The sequence below is a fragment of the Ceratotherium simum genome, chromosome 13 (genome assembly GCF_057802395.1).
Source record: "Ceratotherium simum simum isolate JZ-2026a chromosome 13, ASM5780239v1, whole genome shotgun sequence".
Taxonomy (NCBI): domain Eukaryota; kingdom Metazoa; phylum Chordata; class Mammalia; order Perissodactyla; family Rhinocerotidae; genus Ceratotherium; species Ceratotherium simum.
In genome coordinates, this window is record NC_141912.1 from 24,661,517 (window position 1) to 24,676,739 (window position 15,223).

At 44.4% G+C, this 15,223-nt stretch overlaps 1 protein-coding gene across 1 annotated transcript; it reads left to right on the top strand.

The window, feature by feature from the left end:
* The first annotated feature begins 1,282 nt into the window (after positions 1–1,282).
* LOC101387700 (butyrophilin subfamily 3 member A2-like) lies at positions 1,283–13,430 on the top strand. The gene is made up of 11 exons (XM_014797415.2): positions 1,283–1,390; positions 2,576–2,723; positions 4,972–5,186; positions 5,423–5,512; positions 5,771–6,118; positions 7,500–7,781; positions 9,316–9,474; positions 9,654–9,674; positions 10,696–10,722; positions 11,185–11,211; positions 12,726–13,430. Exons 3-11 carry the CDS (start codon positions 5,069–5,071, stop codon positions 13,253–13,255), a joined length of 1,602 nt encoding a protein of 533 aa, XP_014652901.2. The 5' UTR covers positions 1,283–1,390; positions 2,576–2,723; positions 4,972–5,068; the 3' UTR covers positions 13,256–13,430.
* The last annotated feature ends 1,793 nt before the right edge of the window (positions 13,431–15,223 follow it).

Here is a 15,223-nt window from a genome sequence, read left to right on the forward strand (position 1 = left end):
TAATTAAGAGGGCAGCATCCCAGAGCGGGTCTGGCAGCTCAGAGATGCATCCATGCCCCAGGCTCCTTCTGTCTTTATTCTCTGCCATCTCAGCACGTGGCTTCCATTCTCAAGGTTGCCTCATGGTCAGGAGATGGTCGCTGCACTTCAGCTCCAAGGACCATGTTCTAGGTAAAGAAAGGAGGAAGTAGGAAGAGTATAGAACTCTCTTGAGAGACACAACCTAGCAACTTCCACCTACAAATCATCGGCTCAAAATTAGTCCCTTCATCTCTCTTAGGTATAAAGGGGACGGTCATATTGCAGTACTCCCCCCCGAAACTGGGTTTCATTACTAAGAAGAAGCAAGGAATACATATTGCACAAGCAACCAACCGTGTCTACCGCAGTGCCTAAACTCAAATTTTTGGCGTGTACTCAAATTCCATCAGCCAAAGTCACATCAAAGCACTAGGAGATTTAATCACTTTCTTGCGATGCCAGTAACATGTCTTGGGAGTCCCTAGGCCACCTGTAGGACTATTTTGTCCCAAAGGCATCTTACAGAAACAGCCTCACAGCCCATCCAAGTGTAATTTCAGAGAATAGAATCCTACAGGCAGAGTAGAAACAAATACACACGAAAACACAAATGTAGCACAAATAAGATGCAGATGGTGAAGGAAGATGCTCAGCAACACTCCAATTAAGAATGTTCTGAAACGTAAGATGTGCCCACCAGTCACCGGCAGCACTGCCTCTGGAGCCTGAACATTATATGATGTGGTCGTGGATCTGAGACCTGAGGTTCAGAGGTGCTGAAAAGGTGGAGGGGATCTGGTTTTCTGTCCGTTCATACTTCCATTTGGCTCTGCTGTAAAAGATGTCCTCCTCCGTGTGCCCACCTACGTGCGCACAGATGTCAGCAAACGGCCACAGAGACATATTAATTAACGCACGTCTTCCTCGCTTCACACTTTAAAATCTTGTAATCTGCTTAGTTCTGCTGATAAAGATAAATCTTTTATGATATAAAAAACATAAAACAGGTGTATATAATGAAATACTGATAACATAAACATATACACAAATGATTCAAATAGGTAGAAACAGAGAGACACAAACAGTGTGGGAATTCGGGCTGGAAGCTTTCTTCACTTGTACAATCCAGGACAGTTTCAGTTTTCATTTTACCTTCCCCACCGGTGTCTACTCAGCAACTGATGAGAAACATTCCTCTGAGCCAATCAATAAAACTAATTCTTTGAAGGAGAGACTCTACTACTGTTTCTCACAGTGATCAGCCATTCTCTCTTTTCTCTTCCTTCCAGAGCAGACTGTTAACTATAGTAGAGAACTATTGATTACCTTCATTGTGTGGGCTGCACTTTTCAGATGAGAATGCCAAGGGGTAAGTGGGGGAAATTGGTAAAAGCCAGGGCCACAGGCCCTGGAAGGAGAGCAGCTAAAAAGCTGAGAGTGTGTACAGGGAAGTCCTCACCCAGAGAAAGGGGTTTGGTGCCTGTGTGTGTGGTGAGGGGAGGGGGGTGGCGAGAGGCAGTGCAAAAGATAAGGGCCTGCATTGGGAAATTTGGTGGGAGGGAGACAACCTAATTGAAGAAAGTTGCCAACTGCGTGTCTTTAGGAACTTCCTGTGGTCAGAAAGAAACAAAGGACTCTTGTAATCTCTCCTGGTCATCTGTAGGAATGTATTCTAAGAGATTCTAAAAAGAGATATGACAAAGATTTGTATGTAAAGATGTTCATTACAGAAATATTTATAACAGAAAAATCTGAACCAACCTCCACATGCAACATACATATTCATATAAAACAGTTGGAGGATGGATAAACAACAGTTTATCCAATCATAAAGGGATTCTCTTATACTCATTCGGAATCATGTTTTTAATAAAGAGTTTTATTTATAATTATAACAAATCAGATACAATTTGGATATTTAAATTGCATCTACATTTTTTGTGTGTGTGAGCAAGATCAGCCCTGAGCTAGCATCCATGCCAATCCTCCTCTTTTTCCTGAGGAACACTGGCCCTGGGCTAACATCTGTGCCGATCTTCCTCCACTTTATGTGGGATGCCGCCACAGCATAGGCTGACAAGTGGTGCCTCGGTGTGTGCCCGGGATCTGAACCCTGTCCGCCAGCAGCGGAGCACGCTCACTTAACCGCTACGCCACAGGCCCGGCCCTCATCTACATTTTGCTACTGTAGATTTTACCATGATGAACATCCTTAAACATAAATCTTTGATTTAACGTGATTTTTTGTCTTTAACAGTAATTTCTATAAGGGGAATTTTTAGGTCAAAGGATGAAACATTTCTAAGGCATTTGGTACATATACATGGCCAAAATACTGCCAGAAATATTTACATTCCCATGAAGTGAAGTATCTGATTGCCATTGCAGATTATTTAAATTTTATTCTTTTATATTTTTCTCCATTTTGAAATGCTTTATAATTAGGAACAAAAACAATAAATATCCTAAAAAATAAATGAAAACATTCCCCTCTCTGAGAAGAGCAGAGAAATTATTACCTGCTTTAATAATAATACTACTGTCCTCTCTCTAGCAGCATAGAGAACAGTTTGAAGAGTGGAGGATGGACTAAAAGACAATATTTTGTCTGAGGGTGTGTCCAGGTTTCAGACAAGGGTCTGAAGGAGAGCCAGCTGCATAGACTTCTGCTCCCTTGTCCCCGGCAGTTCCTGGACTGGCAGGTACTGTGACTGTGGGTCTCATGCTGGCGTGTTTAGGAGGAGTTGGTATTTTCTGAACAGCTAATATGTTGCAGTCACTAAAATTACGTGTAATGATTTTTAATTGTTAAGTTGTACATGACAACTTTTCAAATTAAAACATTCAAATAATTTTCAAAGTATAGGGCACAAAGGACAAAAGTATCTTTCACTCAATCCCTAGTTCTCAGTGTAGCATGTGTACTTTTAGACCTTTTCAAAGGAAATTACATAAACCTGTATCTACAAACTTATAGCTTTGTTTTTGTTTATTATTCAATCATTAGTATTGTTCCGCAATGTGCTTTTTTTCACTTAATATGTTTTGATTATCCGGGATAGTGACTATAAATTAATTTTAACTGCCACATTGAGTTCCTTCATAAGGACAAGCCATTATTTAGCTAACCAGTCTCCTGTGTGTCACTGGCCAGTTCAGTTGTTGATTGCTTTTTTACTTTTAAAAACAATGCTGCAGTGTCATCCTCACACATGCTTCTCTCTGGACCAATGAATGTGCTTTGCTGGACCAGATATCTGGAGGTGGAATTGCTGGGCTAATTCTGCACATTCTAAAGTTCATATTTCACATTGTTTCATGAGTGACTGGAGTTCAGATAGGTTTTGTCACATGGCTGAGATCGCACAGCTTGTGAATCGTAGTGCCATTACCTAGTTTCCACCCCCCCTTTTTTTTTTTTAAAGATTTTATTTATTCATTTTTTTTCCCCTCAAAGCCCCAGTAGACAGTTGTATGTCATAGGTTCACATCCTTCTAGTTGCCGTACGTGGGACTCGGCCTCGGGTTGGACGGAGAAGTGGTGCCCTGGGGCGTGCCCGGGATCCGAACCCGGGCCGCCAGCATCAGAGCACGCGCACTTAACCGCTAAGCCACGGAGCCGGCCCAGTTTCCACCCCCTTTTTGTTCCTACATCTGACACTTAGTGGGCCTGGCACATAGTGTGTGCTCACTAAATATTTGTTGAACGAATGAATGAAAAGATGGGTGAGACCTGGTCTTATTCCTAGCTCTCCTATTCACTAGCCTTGTGATTAAGAAATGATAGGTTCAACCTCTGACTAACTCCAGAGCCTCCACCAGGGAGTCTGCCAGGATCTTAACCAGAGTCTGATGGAGGCATGATTTGAACTTGGTCATGGCTATAGGTTGTGGCCTAGAGGAGTCCACAGTGTGTCTCTCCAGATGGACACACCCTCAAGGCATTTGTCAGGACCCTATCCCACCTGACCTCTTCAAGGAAGGAGAGGATACATGATGGGAGAGGACCGGGGGGAAAGGAGGGGGCTAGGTCCCGAGTTCTCAGTCCTGTCTCTGAGTAATCCACCTGGGCCTGCTCTCATGCTCTCCACTATGTAGGGATGCAGCCAACTCTGGAGTGGTTTGGATGGAAGCCAAGCTAGAACTCCAGGTAGAATGAAGCCTTGCCAGCTGGTGTGGTCCCCACACATCCCTTACCACAAAGCTTTGCAATGATGACACAGACCATGATTAAAAGATGGTGGAGGTGCTTTTCTGAGCTAAGATACAGTTGGCAGCACTGGGCAGGGAGTGGGATGGTACAGGTGCCCTGCCTCTGAGCTGAGAGAACCTCAGCACTTCATAGAAGCATGAGCTTGTTGGGCTGCTGTGTGCTCCTAGCTTGACATATTTGCCCCCTGTTTGCAAGTGCCAGGTCTTACAACTCTGCCTCGAAAAGGCACTTCTCTAGCAGCGGAAAGACTAAGACCAGGTAACTTATCCATTGCTGGTGAGCCCAGAGGCCATCTTCAAGGAGCATTGGTGAACACTTGGGGAAAGGGAAGACTGGAAATGAATAATTTCCTTCCCAGGGATATTTCTCTCCTAAAGAACAGTTTTGAAAAGAGTGTACTGAGGCACACTGAGTTGTAGCACTCTTACATGCACATCCAGGACATGCTTGCCCCTTGAAACTACTTCATTGAAAAATAGGAATAAATACACTAATATAGCCTAGTCACAGTGGGAACACAGGGCCCTGGGCCCTGGTCTCTAAGTCAGACTAAAAGAGCATGTCTAGGCAGATGCTTGTCTTCACAACTCTCCACTTCCCTTCCTGTCTTATGGCAACCAGTTAATCTGATCATCTAAACCAATTTAAAATGCAAATGATTATTGATAGGTTAATATGTTAACCTTCATCCATTCACTCATTCAAAAAAGATTTACTGAGGTTTCTATGTTGTACAGGCTTGCTGCACTTCAGGAAATGAAATAGACCAATATCCGTGTTTGTGGAGCTTCCGTTCTGGCAGGTGGAGACAGACAGTAAACATATGATTTGGATATGAAAATTCAATGGGGAAAAGAGAATAGGCTCAGGGGGATGGGAGCAATTTGCCGTAATCCTGTGGTCAGAGAATGTCCTACGGAGGAACTGAATTTAGAAGAAAGACTTGAAAGAGGTGAGCCTCGTGGACGTGCATTCAACGTTACATATTTTAATGGGTGATTTACATGTTGCAACTCAAAGTTAAGAGACTCCAAGCCGACATTTTGGCAGAAGAGGATCTTGAGTCACCACGCTAGTGACTGTGTGTTTCACCTGAGTTGGCCCTGGGGAGGTGGAAGTTCGATGTGGAATCTGCCATCTTCTTCTGGTCGTACTTTCTGCCTTACTATTTCTGGCATCTCTCTGCAGCACAGATGAAAATAGCAAGTTCCCTAGACTTCCCTCTGTTCAACATCCTTGTCTGCATCGTCTTGGGCCAGCTGCTCTCCCCTTGCTCAGGTAGGGAACATTCTGCTTTTATGCATCTGAAGCAGATAATTATCTATTAGTGCCCATTCAGAACCTCTGACAACATCTTACACTTGGAAGTCCCATCCCAAAATGAAGGTGTGCATGCCATTAAGACAAATTGTATTTCTGTTAGTATCATGTTCCTCTCTAGGTTTTTCATACCTCACCCTCCTTGCCTGAGATGCTCACTCCCTTACCCTCATGGTCTCAACTCCCTCTGATGTACCTTCTCCTTTTACTGACCAGCTCAGTTTTCTGTGATTGGACCCTCTGGGCCCATCGTGGCCAGGGTGGGCGAAGACGCTGATCTGCCTTGTCATCTGTCCCCAAAGATGAGCGCGGAGACCATGGAGCTGATGTGGGTGAGATCCAGACTTGGGCAGGTAGTATATGAGTATGCAAATGGGAAGGAGGTAGAAAACAAACAAATGGCAGAGTATCGAGGGAGAACTTCGATCTTAAGAGATGGCATCACTGAAGGGAAGGCTACACTCCGAATTTATGATGTCAGAGCCTCTGACGGTGGAAGCTACCTGTGTTATTTCCAAGATGACAACTTCTATGAAAAAGCCACGGTGGAGCTGAAGGTTGCAGGTGAGCCTCCAGGTTTTGCTCTGAGTCCATTCCTCCTTGGGATCTGGAGGCAGCGGCAGAGTTCATGCCCCAAATCTACCTCAGAGCATCCTGGCTGGTGACTAGGTCTGCCTCCACTGCCTTCCCACTTTGTTTCTCTGAGGCCCTTGGGAAAGACACAGGCTTTCCTCCAGGAAGATTCCCTCCTTTATCCTAAAATATCAAGTAAAAATTCCCTTATGCTAGTCACCACGGTCTCTGTAGAGAAGTGGAAGTTGAGGGATAAGAAGGATAAGAAATTATCTCCTCAGTTTTGGCACACAGTTGTTTGGGTTCAGTTGTGTTCCAGATCGCTTCTGTGGCCCCTCCAGGTCCACGCTGCTGTGGGAGGCTGACCTGTGGGACAGCACCTGTGCTGCCAATGTTCTCCCACCAAACGCCCCCAGAAACATAGCTGGAGTTGACCCAGTTGTGTGTATTACTTGTTGCACAGAGGGAGAATGCACGCCATGTGGGAACCATGGGGTGTCTAAGTAAGAGGGTGTTGAGAGAAGGTTTCGTATAGAATTTGAGCTTGTGTTAGAGGAGTTGGGGAAGAGTTTATGGAAGTGGGGCTTTGCTCTGGATTAGAAGCTGTCAAGAAGTTGGGGGATGTGATTCTGTGGAGAGTTATCTTAATAAGTCTTATCCAGGAGGAAGACCGGAGTGAGACTAAAGCTGTAATTGTTCAAGGAGCAGCAGTCACTCGTAGCCAGGATAGGGAAATATTTGGTCATGACTGTGGTTTGGACAGTGTTCATGTTTTTCTGTATATTTAAATAGAGTTGTTGAGTGGTCTTGTTTTTGTCTTGACCCATCATAGTGACAAAGTACCCTTGTTTGATGTTGATGTTCAGTGGAATTGCTTATGTTAACAGAAGAACACCGAGACCAGGCCGATGTCCAGATGTCAAGGGTTGCATTTCTCTTTCCCAGGACACTCTTTTGCCCTGTGGTTTCTGGCTGGGTTTGGTAAATGGGGAGCCATAGCAGAGGATGGAAGGAGGGAGAGAGGAGAGGAGGTCTAGACACTTATGGCCCTGGCTTTCTCCCTGCAGGACCACCTCTAGCTGGCTGCATTCCCTTCCCAAAGATCATGGCTCCTCTTAAGAAAACCCTCTCTACATGATGCTTTTCTTTTAGGTCTTCAAAACGGCTCCTTTTCCGCCTCCCTTTGTTCTTGGCCCTGGGGTATTGCTCAATCCCATGTAGTTTTCCCCTCACCATGACCACGCTTTTGTAAACAGCTCCTTAATGAAAATCCCCTTGAATTATCTAATGTGAGTGTGTCATTTATTTGCTGTTGAGACTCTCACTGATACAGGAGGATGCGAAGAATTCAGGCTCATTTATCCTTCCACAGCACTGGGTTCTGACTTTCGTATTGAAATGAAGGGTTATGAGGAAGGAGGGATCCATCTGGAGTGCATATCCACCGGCTGGTATCCCCGACCTGAAATACAGTGGATAGATGCCAAGGGAGAAGACATGCCAGCTGTGTCAGCACTTTTGGAGCTGGATGGAGCGGGTCTGTATGCAGTAGGAGCATCTGTGATCGTGAAAGGCAACTCCGGGGAAGGGGTATCCTGTGTCATCAGAAATCTCCTCCTCTACCAGGAAAAGTCAGCCAGGATTTCCATTGCAGGTCAGTACCCTGCTTAGCCTCGAGTATGCTGTGCTGAGCTGTGGCTCTTCAAAGAAGGAGGATGTGATTCTCTGTTTCTGACTTTGGTGTTTGCAGTGAATATAAGGCACAGAGCAGGGATCTGGAGCCTTCTTCTTTCTCTGTGCATGTTTCTTTTCCCCATTAAGCTATTTATGTCACAGATATTTACTGAGTATTTCCTGTGTGCTGGAACCTGTGACAAGCAACGAGAACTGGAAGAACACGGTAAAAAAAATAAGCAAAGACAAATGATAAAATGGGAAAAAAATATGTACAACTGATATCTTATAGAAAGAAGTAATCTCCTTAAAATATAAAACAACCCAATAGAAAAATGAGCAAAGGACATGAATTATTAGTTCACAGAAAAGGAACTAACACTTGAGATGATGTCCCATCTCAGTCAATAGAGGGACATGTATTAAAACATTTTCCACTTGTAATTGGCAACTGTACAAAACAAAACAAACCCAAGGTGGTAAATAACACATTCTGATGTCAGGATTATGGAGAGACAGTCACTTTTAGACATTTTTTGGTACAATTTGGTATATTTTTGGTATAAATTGGTACAACTTCTATTGGGGACAATAAGCGGTATTTCTCCAACTACTTGTTTATTGATCCAACATCCCACTTGTGGGAATTTCTCTGACAGATATACTTGCACATGTATGAAATGACTGGTGTAAAAGGTTATTTGTTGTAGCATTAAGTATAATAGCAAAAAGTTAGAAACTATGTAAAAAGTCTATCAGTGGGGAACTTCTATGCACTGGAATATTGCACCGGTGGGAGAGGAAACACAGATATTCTCTCTGTACTAATATGGCAGGATCTCTGAGATGAAGAGAAAAAGCCACATGTGGAGCAGTTCATATAGAATGCTGTCTCTTGTGTAAAAAAGAAAAAATATGAGTATATTTATATTTTAAAAATTTAATACACTCTTGAATAGCACTTACTGCGTGTCAAGCTCTTTATAAGCATTAATTTAATCCTTTAACCTTGCGGGTGAGGTACAATTATTACCCAATGTTGTAGATTAGGACGCCAGAAACAGAGCAATTAAATAATTAGTCCAAGATCACACTGCCAGTCAAGGGGAGGAGCCAGAATTTGAACGCAGATCCTCCAGCTCCAAAGTTCACAGTCTTAACCACAGTATTAAGCTGACTAATGAGAGGCTAAAATATAGGGAGGAGGGAGGAGTGAGTGGATGGGAGACTTGGATGACTTTTTTCATTTTTTTGATATTTGAACCATGTAAATGTAACCTACTGAAAAATTAAATTAGAAAAACCACATGATTCTGATGCTCAAGTAACTCCTATTCACATGTGAGAAGCAGACATTTCAAGACAAGGAATAGTATTATGTTATAGCAAGAGTTTACTGAAGTCTTCCCAAAGTTCCCTGAGACTTTAGGAGGAGAGGGACCATTTAACACCATGAGATCAGCTCTGTGATCTCCGCCCTGTGGGTGAAAAGCTAAAGCTCCATTCCATTGCAGAGCCCTTCTTCTGGAGAGCCCAGCCCTGGATCTCCACACTGGCAGGGACCCTGCCAGTTCTGCTGCTGCTTCTCGCAGGGGCTGGTTACTTCATGTGGCGACAGCAGAAGGAGAAAGAGAGAGAGCGAGCAGCAAAGAAGCAGGAACAAACGGCAAAAGGTATCAGACCAGGGAGAGAACATAAGGCATTGGCTTAAGGGAGGGTGCCCCTGAAGGATCTCACCCCATCCCCACCCGAAGTACCCACCCTTGCACTGGGTCATTACTAAGTTTTGTTTTCCAAAGGTCCTCCCTGCTCCACCCCTGTAACAGTAATTTTTTTCCTGCTTATTTTCCAGAGTACCTCCAGCTTGTACTGCGTAAGTTCCGATTCCCCCAGGGGTCCACCCACGTCTTGGGTATCTCTGTGTTAAGCTGCTTCATGACTCTTTAGGTTTCTTCGACTGCAGACTTAAGAGAGAGACTGCCTGTCATGGCTCATGCCTGGGTGGCTCTGACATTTTCTCTGAGTTCCCATCTAAGACTCTGCTCCAATTTTTCCCAGCCCCTTTCCTCACCCCTAACTCTGCCCAGGGCTGAGAAACATCCCAGATCCCTTTATCAAGGGAAAGAAAAAAGGGAGGCTGATTGGGAGGAAGCACCTGGGAGTCATGTTTTTTTAATGGCGAAAGGCCCTTCAATGTCTCTCCAGGAGGAGCCCACAAACTCTTCAGCCCAGCAAGGCAGCAGGGAATATCCAGGGTGCACTTGAAAGGAAAGGAGGAGGAGGGGGATGGAACTCTCTAGATGAAGTGCCTTCCCTATGCGGGAACCTCCCTAGTGGCTTTACATAATCTGTGGCTCTGAGAAGAAAACAAAGAATGTAAGATTTAAAAGAATGAGGAAATCAGAGAAGAAGGAGAGAGAGAAGTGTGTTTAAAAAAAGAAGTGGCCACAGTGGCTTAGTTGACATAGATTTATTAGAATTGCTTTTAAAAAAATAGTATCTGAAATTTTCTCAAGTTGCCTAATTATTTTTAGAAGTAGGCAGGACATAACACAGCTCAAAACAGATGGATTCTAGTGCACACACACAGATGTGTACACACAGCGACACCTGCACCCAGATATGGGAGTGTAGATATTTACAGAATAGAGCTGCCGGGTCTCAGCTGGGAAAGCACTTACGTGGTGCCTGTGGTATCATCAGCATGCAGTTGATGTTCTCAGACTAGATATTAAGGAGGAGAGAGGAGGAGAGAATTGAACAGGCAGAGGGAGAAGGGGCTGGGGTAGGGGTGGGAATCAAAAAGAAAGATGAGATGGGTGCAAAAGAAGAGAAAGGACACTACACAGAAGTGACACAGTTCAGGTGACATCTCTACCTTTCTTCCATTGTAGGCGGAGAGAAGTCTCAAGACTATGCTGGTGAGTGACTCGCATGTTCTCTGTGTTTCCTGGAACATGTGTACTAAGCATTTAAACTGTTTCTCTGCTGTGTAACACATTGGCATTCCCAGTAGGAATAATCAGATCTAGTCCAGAGGCTCATTTTCTGTGGGGGATACCAACTCTGCTCTTATTGAGCGTCAGAGAGGATCTTTTAGATACAGTGTCTGGACATTTTCAGCCACCCCATCACGCTGCTGGCACACATGCCCACACCACAGCAAAGCCTGGCCATGTCACCTGCAGCTCCAACATGATGGAGGGGAAGAAGTCCACCATATCTGAGAGGTTGTATGCCTGATTTGGCAGAGCTGTAGATTTAGGAAGCTGGACATTGGAAGAGACTGAAGAAAGGGGGAGAGAAAAAGCTTAGTGAGGAGAACGGGTGGGGGCAAGAACAGAAATAATGCCTTTTCCTTATCTGTGTCTCCTGCCTTTCAGAGTGGAAGATGGCCCTCTTCCAAGCTGGTGAGTGAATCACTATATATTCCCTAGGACAACAGCCTGAGGGACCATATTCCCTTTTTATTCTCCAATTCTTTAATCTCCAATTCTTGAGATTCTGGGAAGAAAAGTTTCCCAGACTGAGAGAGTTCCAGTGGGTGACCTGAGGTCCTCATCTCAAAGGTTTGCCCATGTCCAGGACCTTCCTGTGGTGAGCCCAGAGAACCAGGCAGAATGGCTCTCCTGGGCTTCCAGAAATCTTCATGGGAAGGAAAAAGCATAAAGGGTAGAGCTGAGGGAAAGGAGAGGCAGAGAGAACTAATACTACAGGGAGAGTGAGGATGTGGAATGACCAAGGAGAGAAGGCGATGCACGAAGATCTTTGCTTTTCTTAAGCTTCTTATGCCACCTCTTGCTGCTGTGTGTCCTCAAGTTACTTAATGTTTCTGAAATTTAGTTTCCTCATTTTTAAATGATGATCATAATTCCTATTATGTGAGGGTTGAGGTAAAGGCTAAATGAAGTAATGAATGTGTGTTGGTCAAAAAACCAACTGGAAAGAGATGGCATGTTCAAAGTGGGTGGTGGAAGAAGGTTTCTAAAAGGAACTCTTTACAAAGGCGGGAATTGAGTTAAGGGAAACCAACAAGGGAATGTGAAGTGCCCCAGGGCTCACAATAGTGGGGAGCTGTGACCATCCCTAGACTTGAAGGAACAGAGAGAAGGAGCAGTTACTGGGGCTCAGAGGAAGCTGTAGCTCAAGGACACGGCTGCCTGAGAGGAGTCATGCCTTTGTTAGAGCATCACTCTCTGACTTTGGCAGGGAGGAAGTGGGGGGAAATAAATGTCATTCCTCTTTTCTTCAGCTAGTACCTCTCATTTACCAAACCCAACAGAAAAACAAAGGCAAGGGAGCCCAGTGATGCTGTCCATAAGAGGGTAGAGAAAGGTGGGAGTGGATCTGGGAGCACACAGAGCCCCCCACATGGCCTCTAGCAGAGACAAGGCATATCACTTATTATAACATCAGGCACTTCCTCCATGCATGGCCCTGGGCTACAAATAAAACATGTGTTGTCTTTTTCTACCCTAGAGATTAGTATTTTTATCCCCATTTTTCAGATAAGGGAACTGAGGCTTAAGGCTATTATATAGTTTGGGTCTATGGAAAAAGAGACTGTAGAAAAGGAAAAGTTATTCAGCTCATGAGTGGTAGGGAAAGGATTGGAATGTAAATCTATGTGACTATAAAGAACAGGTGGGCAGACTCATTTTGAGGAGAGAAGTAGAAAAGAGATAGAAGGAAGGGGCTTGAGACGTTGGGTTAGGCAAACCCTGAACCTCAGCACTCTTCACCACTGGACGCAAGACCCCTGGGCCTTTCTTTTGGTGTTGCTGAGAAGGTCACATTCAGGGCAGGCTAGGAACACTAGGGTCTGGACTCAGACCTCACCAGCCAGACCCAGGTCTTGTAGGCTGAGGCTCTGAGGTCTGGGAACAATGGTTGACCCCATGGCCTATCCCTTAACTTTCTGTAGCGGATGTGATCCTGGATCCGGAGACAGCACACTGCATCCTCCATATATCTGAGGACCAGAGGAGCCTGAACCTGGGCAAAATACCACAGAATGTTCCAGAGAATCCTAAGAGATTTGATTTGTATAACTTTGTGCTTAGCTGCACGAGCTTCACATCAGGGAGACATTTTTGGGAGGTAGAGGTGGGAGACAGGAATAACTGGTATGTCGGGGTATGTAGGGAGGACGTGGAGAGGAAAGATCCGGTTTATATATCACCTGAGAATGGATTCTGGATTATGAGGCTGTGTAATGGGAATGATTATCGGGCTTTCAGCTATCCCCGGACCAACCTGACAATTAGAAACCCTCCTCAAAAAATGAGAGTTATCCTGGACTATGAGACTGGTGAGGTCTCATTCTACAATGTCACGGATGGATCTTATATCTACACCTTCCCGTACACCGTCTTTTCCGGGCCTCTGTGGCCTATTTTCGGTGTTCTGAAATGGGATCCCACTGCCTTGACAATTTGCCCAGCACTGACCTGAGTGCGGAGTTCCCTTGTTACTGACCTAGGTCTAACCTTTCTCTGGAGACCCCAGTGACCCCAAGCTCTGCTGATGGGAATGGGGGCCCTCAGGCTGAAGTAACATCCATGCTTCCCCCTGCCCGGCCTGGAGTTGAGGGCCTCTTCCTTAACAGCAACACATTACAACAATAAAATGCTTACCAAATGGACATACTGTGTGAAGCACTTCACTAATATTAATTCCATTATTCCACATGACAGCTGAGTTTGGTACCGCTTTATTGTCTCCTTTCTATGGATAAGGCAATGGGCAACAACCCTGTGAGGTGGTCTCATTTTGAGAGTGTGGAAACTGAGGCAGGCACAAGTTAATTAACATATAATTCACACATAAAGTTGTGCTGCTATTAGAGGTTCAACAACTGTCCTACCCTCACCCTATAGCCTATTCTTTTCAGGCTCCATTGTCCCCATGGGGAAGAGAACATGTGCAGCGCTGAGGTCCTACCCAGGGCGCACCAGGATGAGGATCACTGTAGGTGACTGTGGAGGCCAAACTCCACTTGGTAACTTCAAGCTCGATTGTCAGAGCCATAGGTCCAGCTCCTCATTGGATTGAATCTGCAGGTGATGTGGTCCAGAGAGTGAATTCACAGGGGCTGCATCACACAGGATGTGAAGGGACTAGAGGCCAAACTCTTCACTGGTAATGGGCACATGTGCACTCACTCTGTCAATGTGATGCGAATCATAGAGCCACAACCAATCATCCTACTTTGAAGTTCTCTAGGAATCACAGCATGACACCTAAAGATTGTTTGTGGAATAAGAATTCGGGAGGAAGGAAGCTAGATGAACTTTAGTGGTATTTTTATCACACTGTAGAATCCTTCTCCAGGAAAGTGATATTTCCACTCCTGATCATTCAGTGATGTTGAGGGATGTTTCTTTCAACTGATGGATACTGGGGAAAGGCTACTCTTCATTATCATCACTATTATTGTTCACCACTGTATTCCCTTCACCGGGCATGTGGTTGTCAAGTTACAATTTTTAAAAAAATTTGTTAATAATCTTCACTCTTCAACTGAGCTTTTTCTAGATTTTAAGCTCCTACAGTTTTTTCACCACAGTTTCACAGTTTACCGCATTACAATATTTTCACAAAATCCTTATTGTGTTAATTTTCGGTTGTTGTCATAATAAATTACCACAAATGTCGGGACCTAAACAACATAAACTTATCTCATGTTTCTGTAGGTCGGAATTCCAACATAGGTCTCACCAGGCTAAAATCAAGGTGTCTGCAGACTGTGTTCTTCCTGGAGGCCCTAGGGAAGAATCTGTTTACTTGCTCGTTCAGATTGTTCGCACAATTCAATTTCTTGAAGTTGTAGGACTGAGGTTACCATTTCTTGCTGGCTGTCAGCTGAGAGATATTCCCAGCTTCTAGAGGCTGCCACCTTCCTCAGCTTGTGGTCCCCTTCCTCCATCTTCAAAGCAGAAATGGCAGCTTGAGTCCCTCTCAATCTTTGAATCTCTCCTGGCTCTTCTTCCACTGAATCTCTTTGACTCTTGTGCCTTCTTCCACTCTTAGGAACTCATGTGCTACTTTATGTGGGACACCTGCCACAGCATGGCTTGATAAGTGGTGCATAGGTCCGCATCCAGGATCTGAACCTGTGAACCATGGGCTGCCGAATCGGTGCATGTGAATTTAATCACTATGCCACCGGGCTGACCCCTGCCTTCATTTTTTGAGATATATTTTTTACTATATGTAGAATTCTAAATTGACATCTTTTTTTTCTTTTAGTATTTTAAAGATGTCTCATTGGTTTCTGGGTTTCTGAGGAGAGATCTGAAATCATTTCATCTTTGTTCCTCTGTGAATAATGTGTCTTTTTCCTCTGGTTCAGGAATCTGATTTAGATCTGTCTTGGTGTACTTTACTTTATGTTTATCTTGTTTGAGGTTTGTTGAACTT

Bases quoted from the DNA above. Each gene is read 5' to 3' on its own strand.
- LOC101387700 (XM_014797415.2), top strand. From the start codon at position 5,069: ATGAAAATTCAATGGGGAAAAGAGAATAGGCTCAGGGGGATGGGAGCA. The intron at 5,187-5,422 runs GTGAGCCTCGTG...ATCTCTCTGCAG, and splicing joins AGAAGAAAGACTTGAAAGAG to CACAGATGAAAATAGCAAGT. The intron at 7,782-9,315 runs GTCAGTACCCTG...ATTCCATTGCAG, and splicing joins AGCCAGGATTTCCATTGCAG to AGCCCTTCTTCTGGAGAGCC.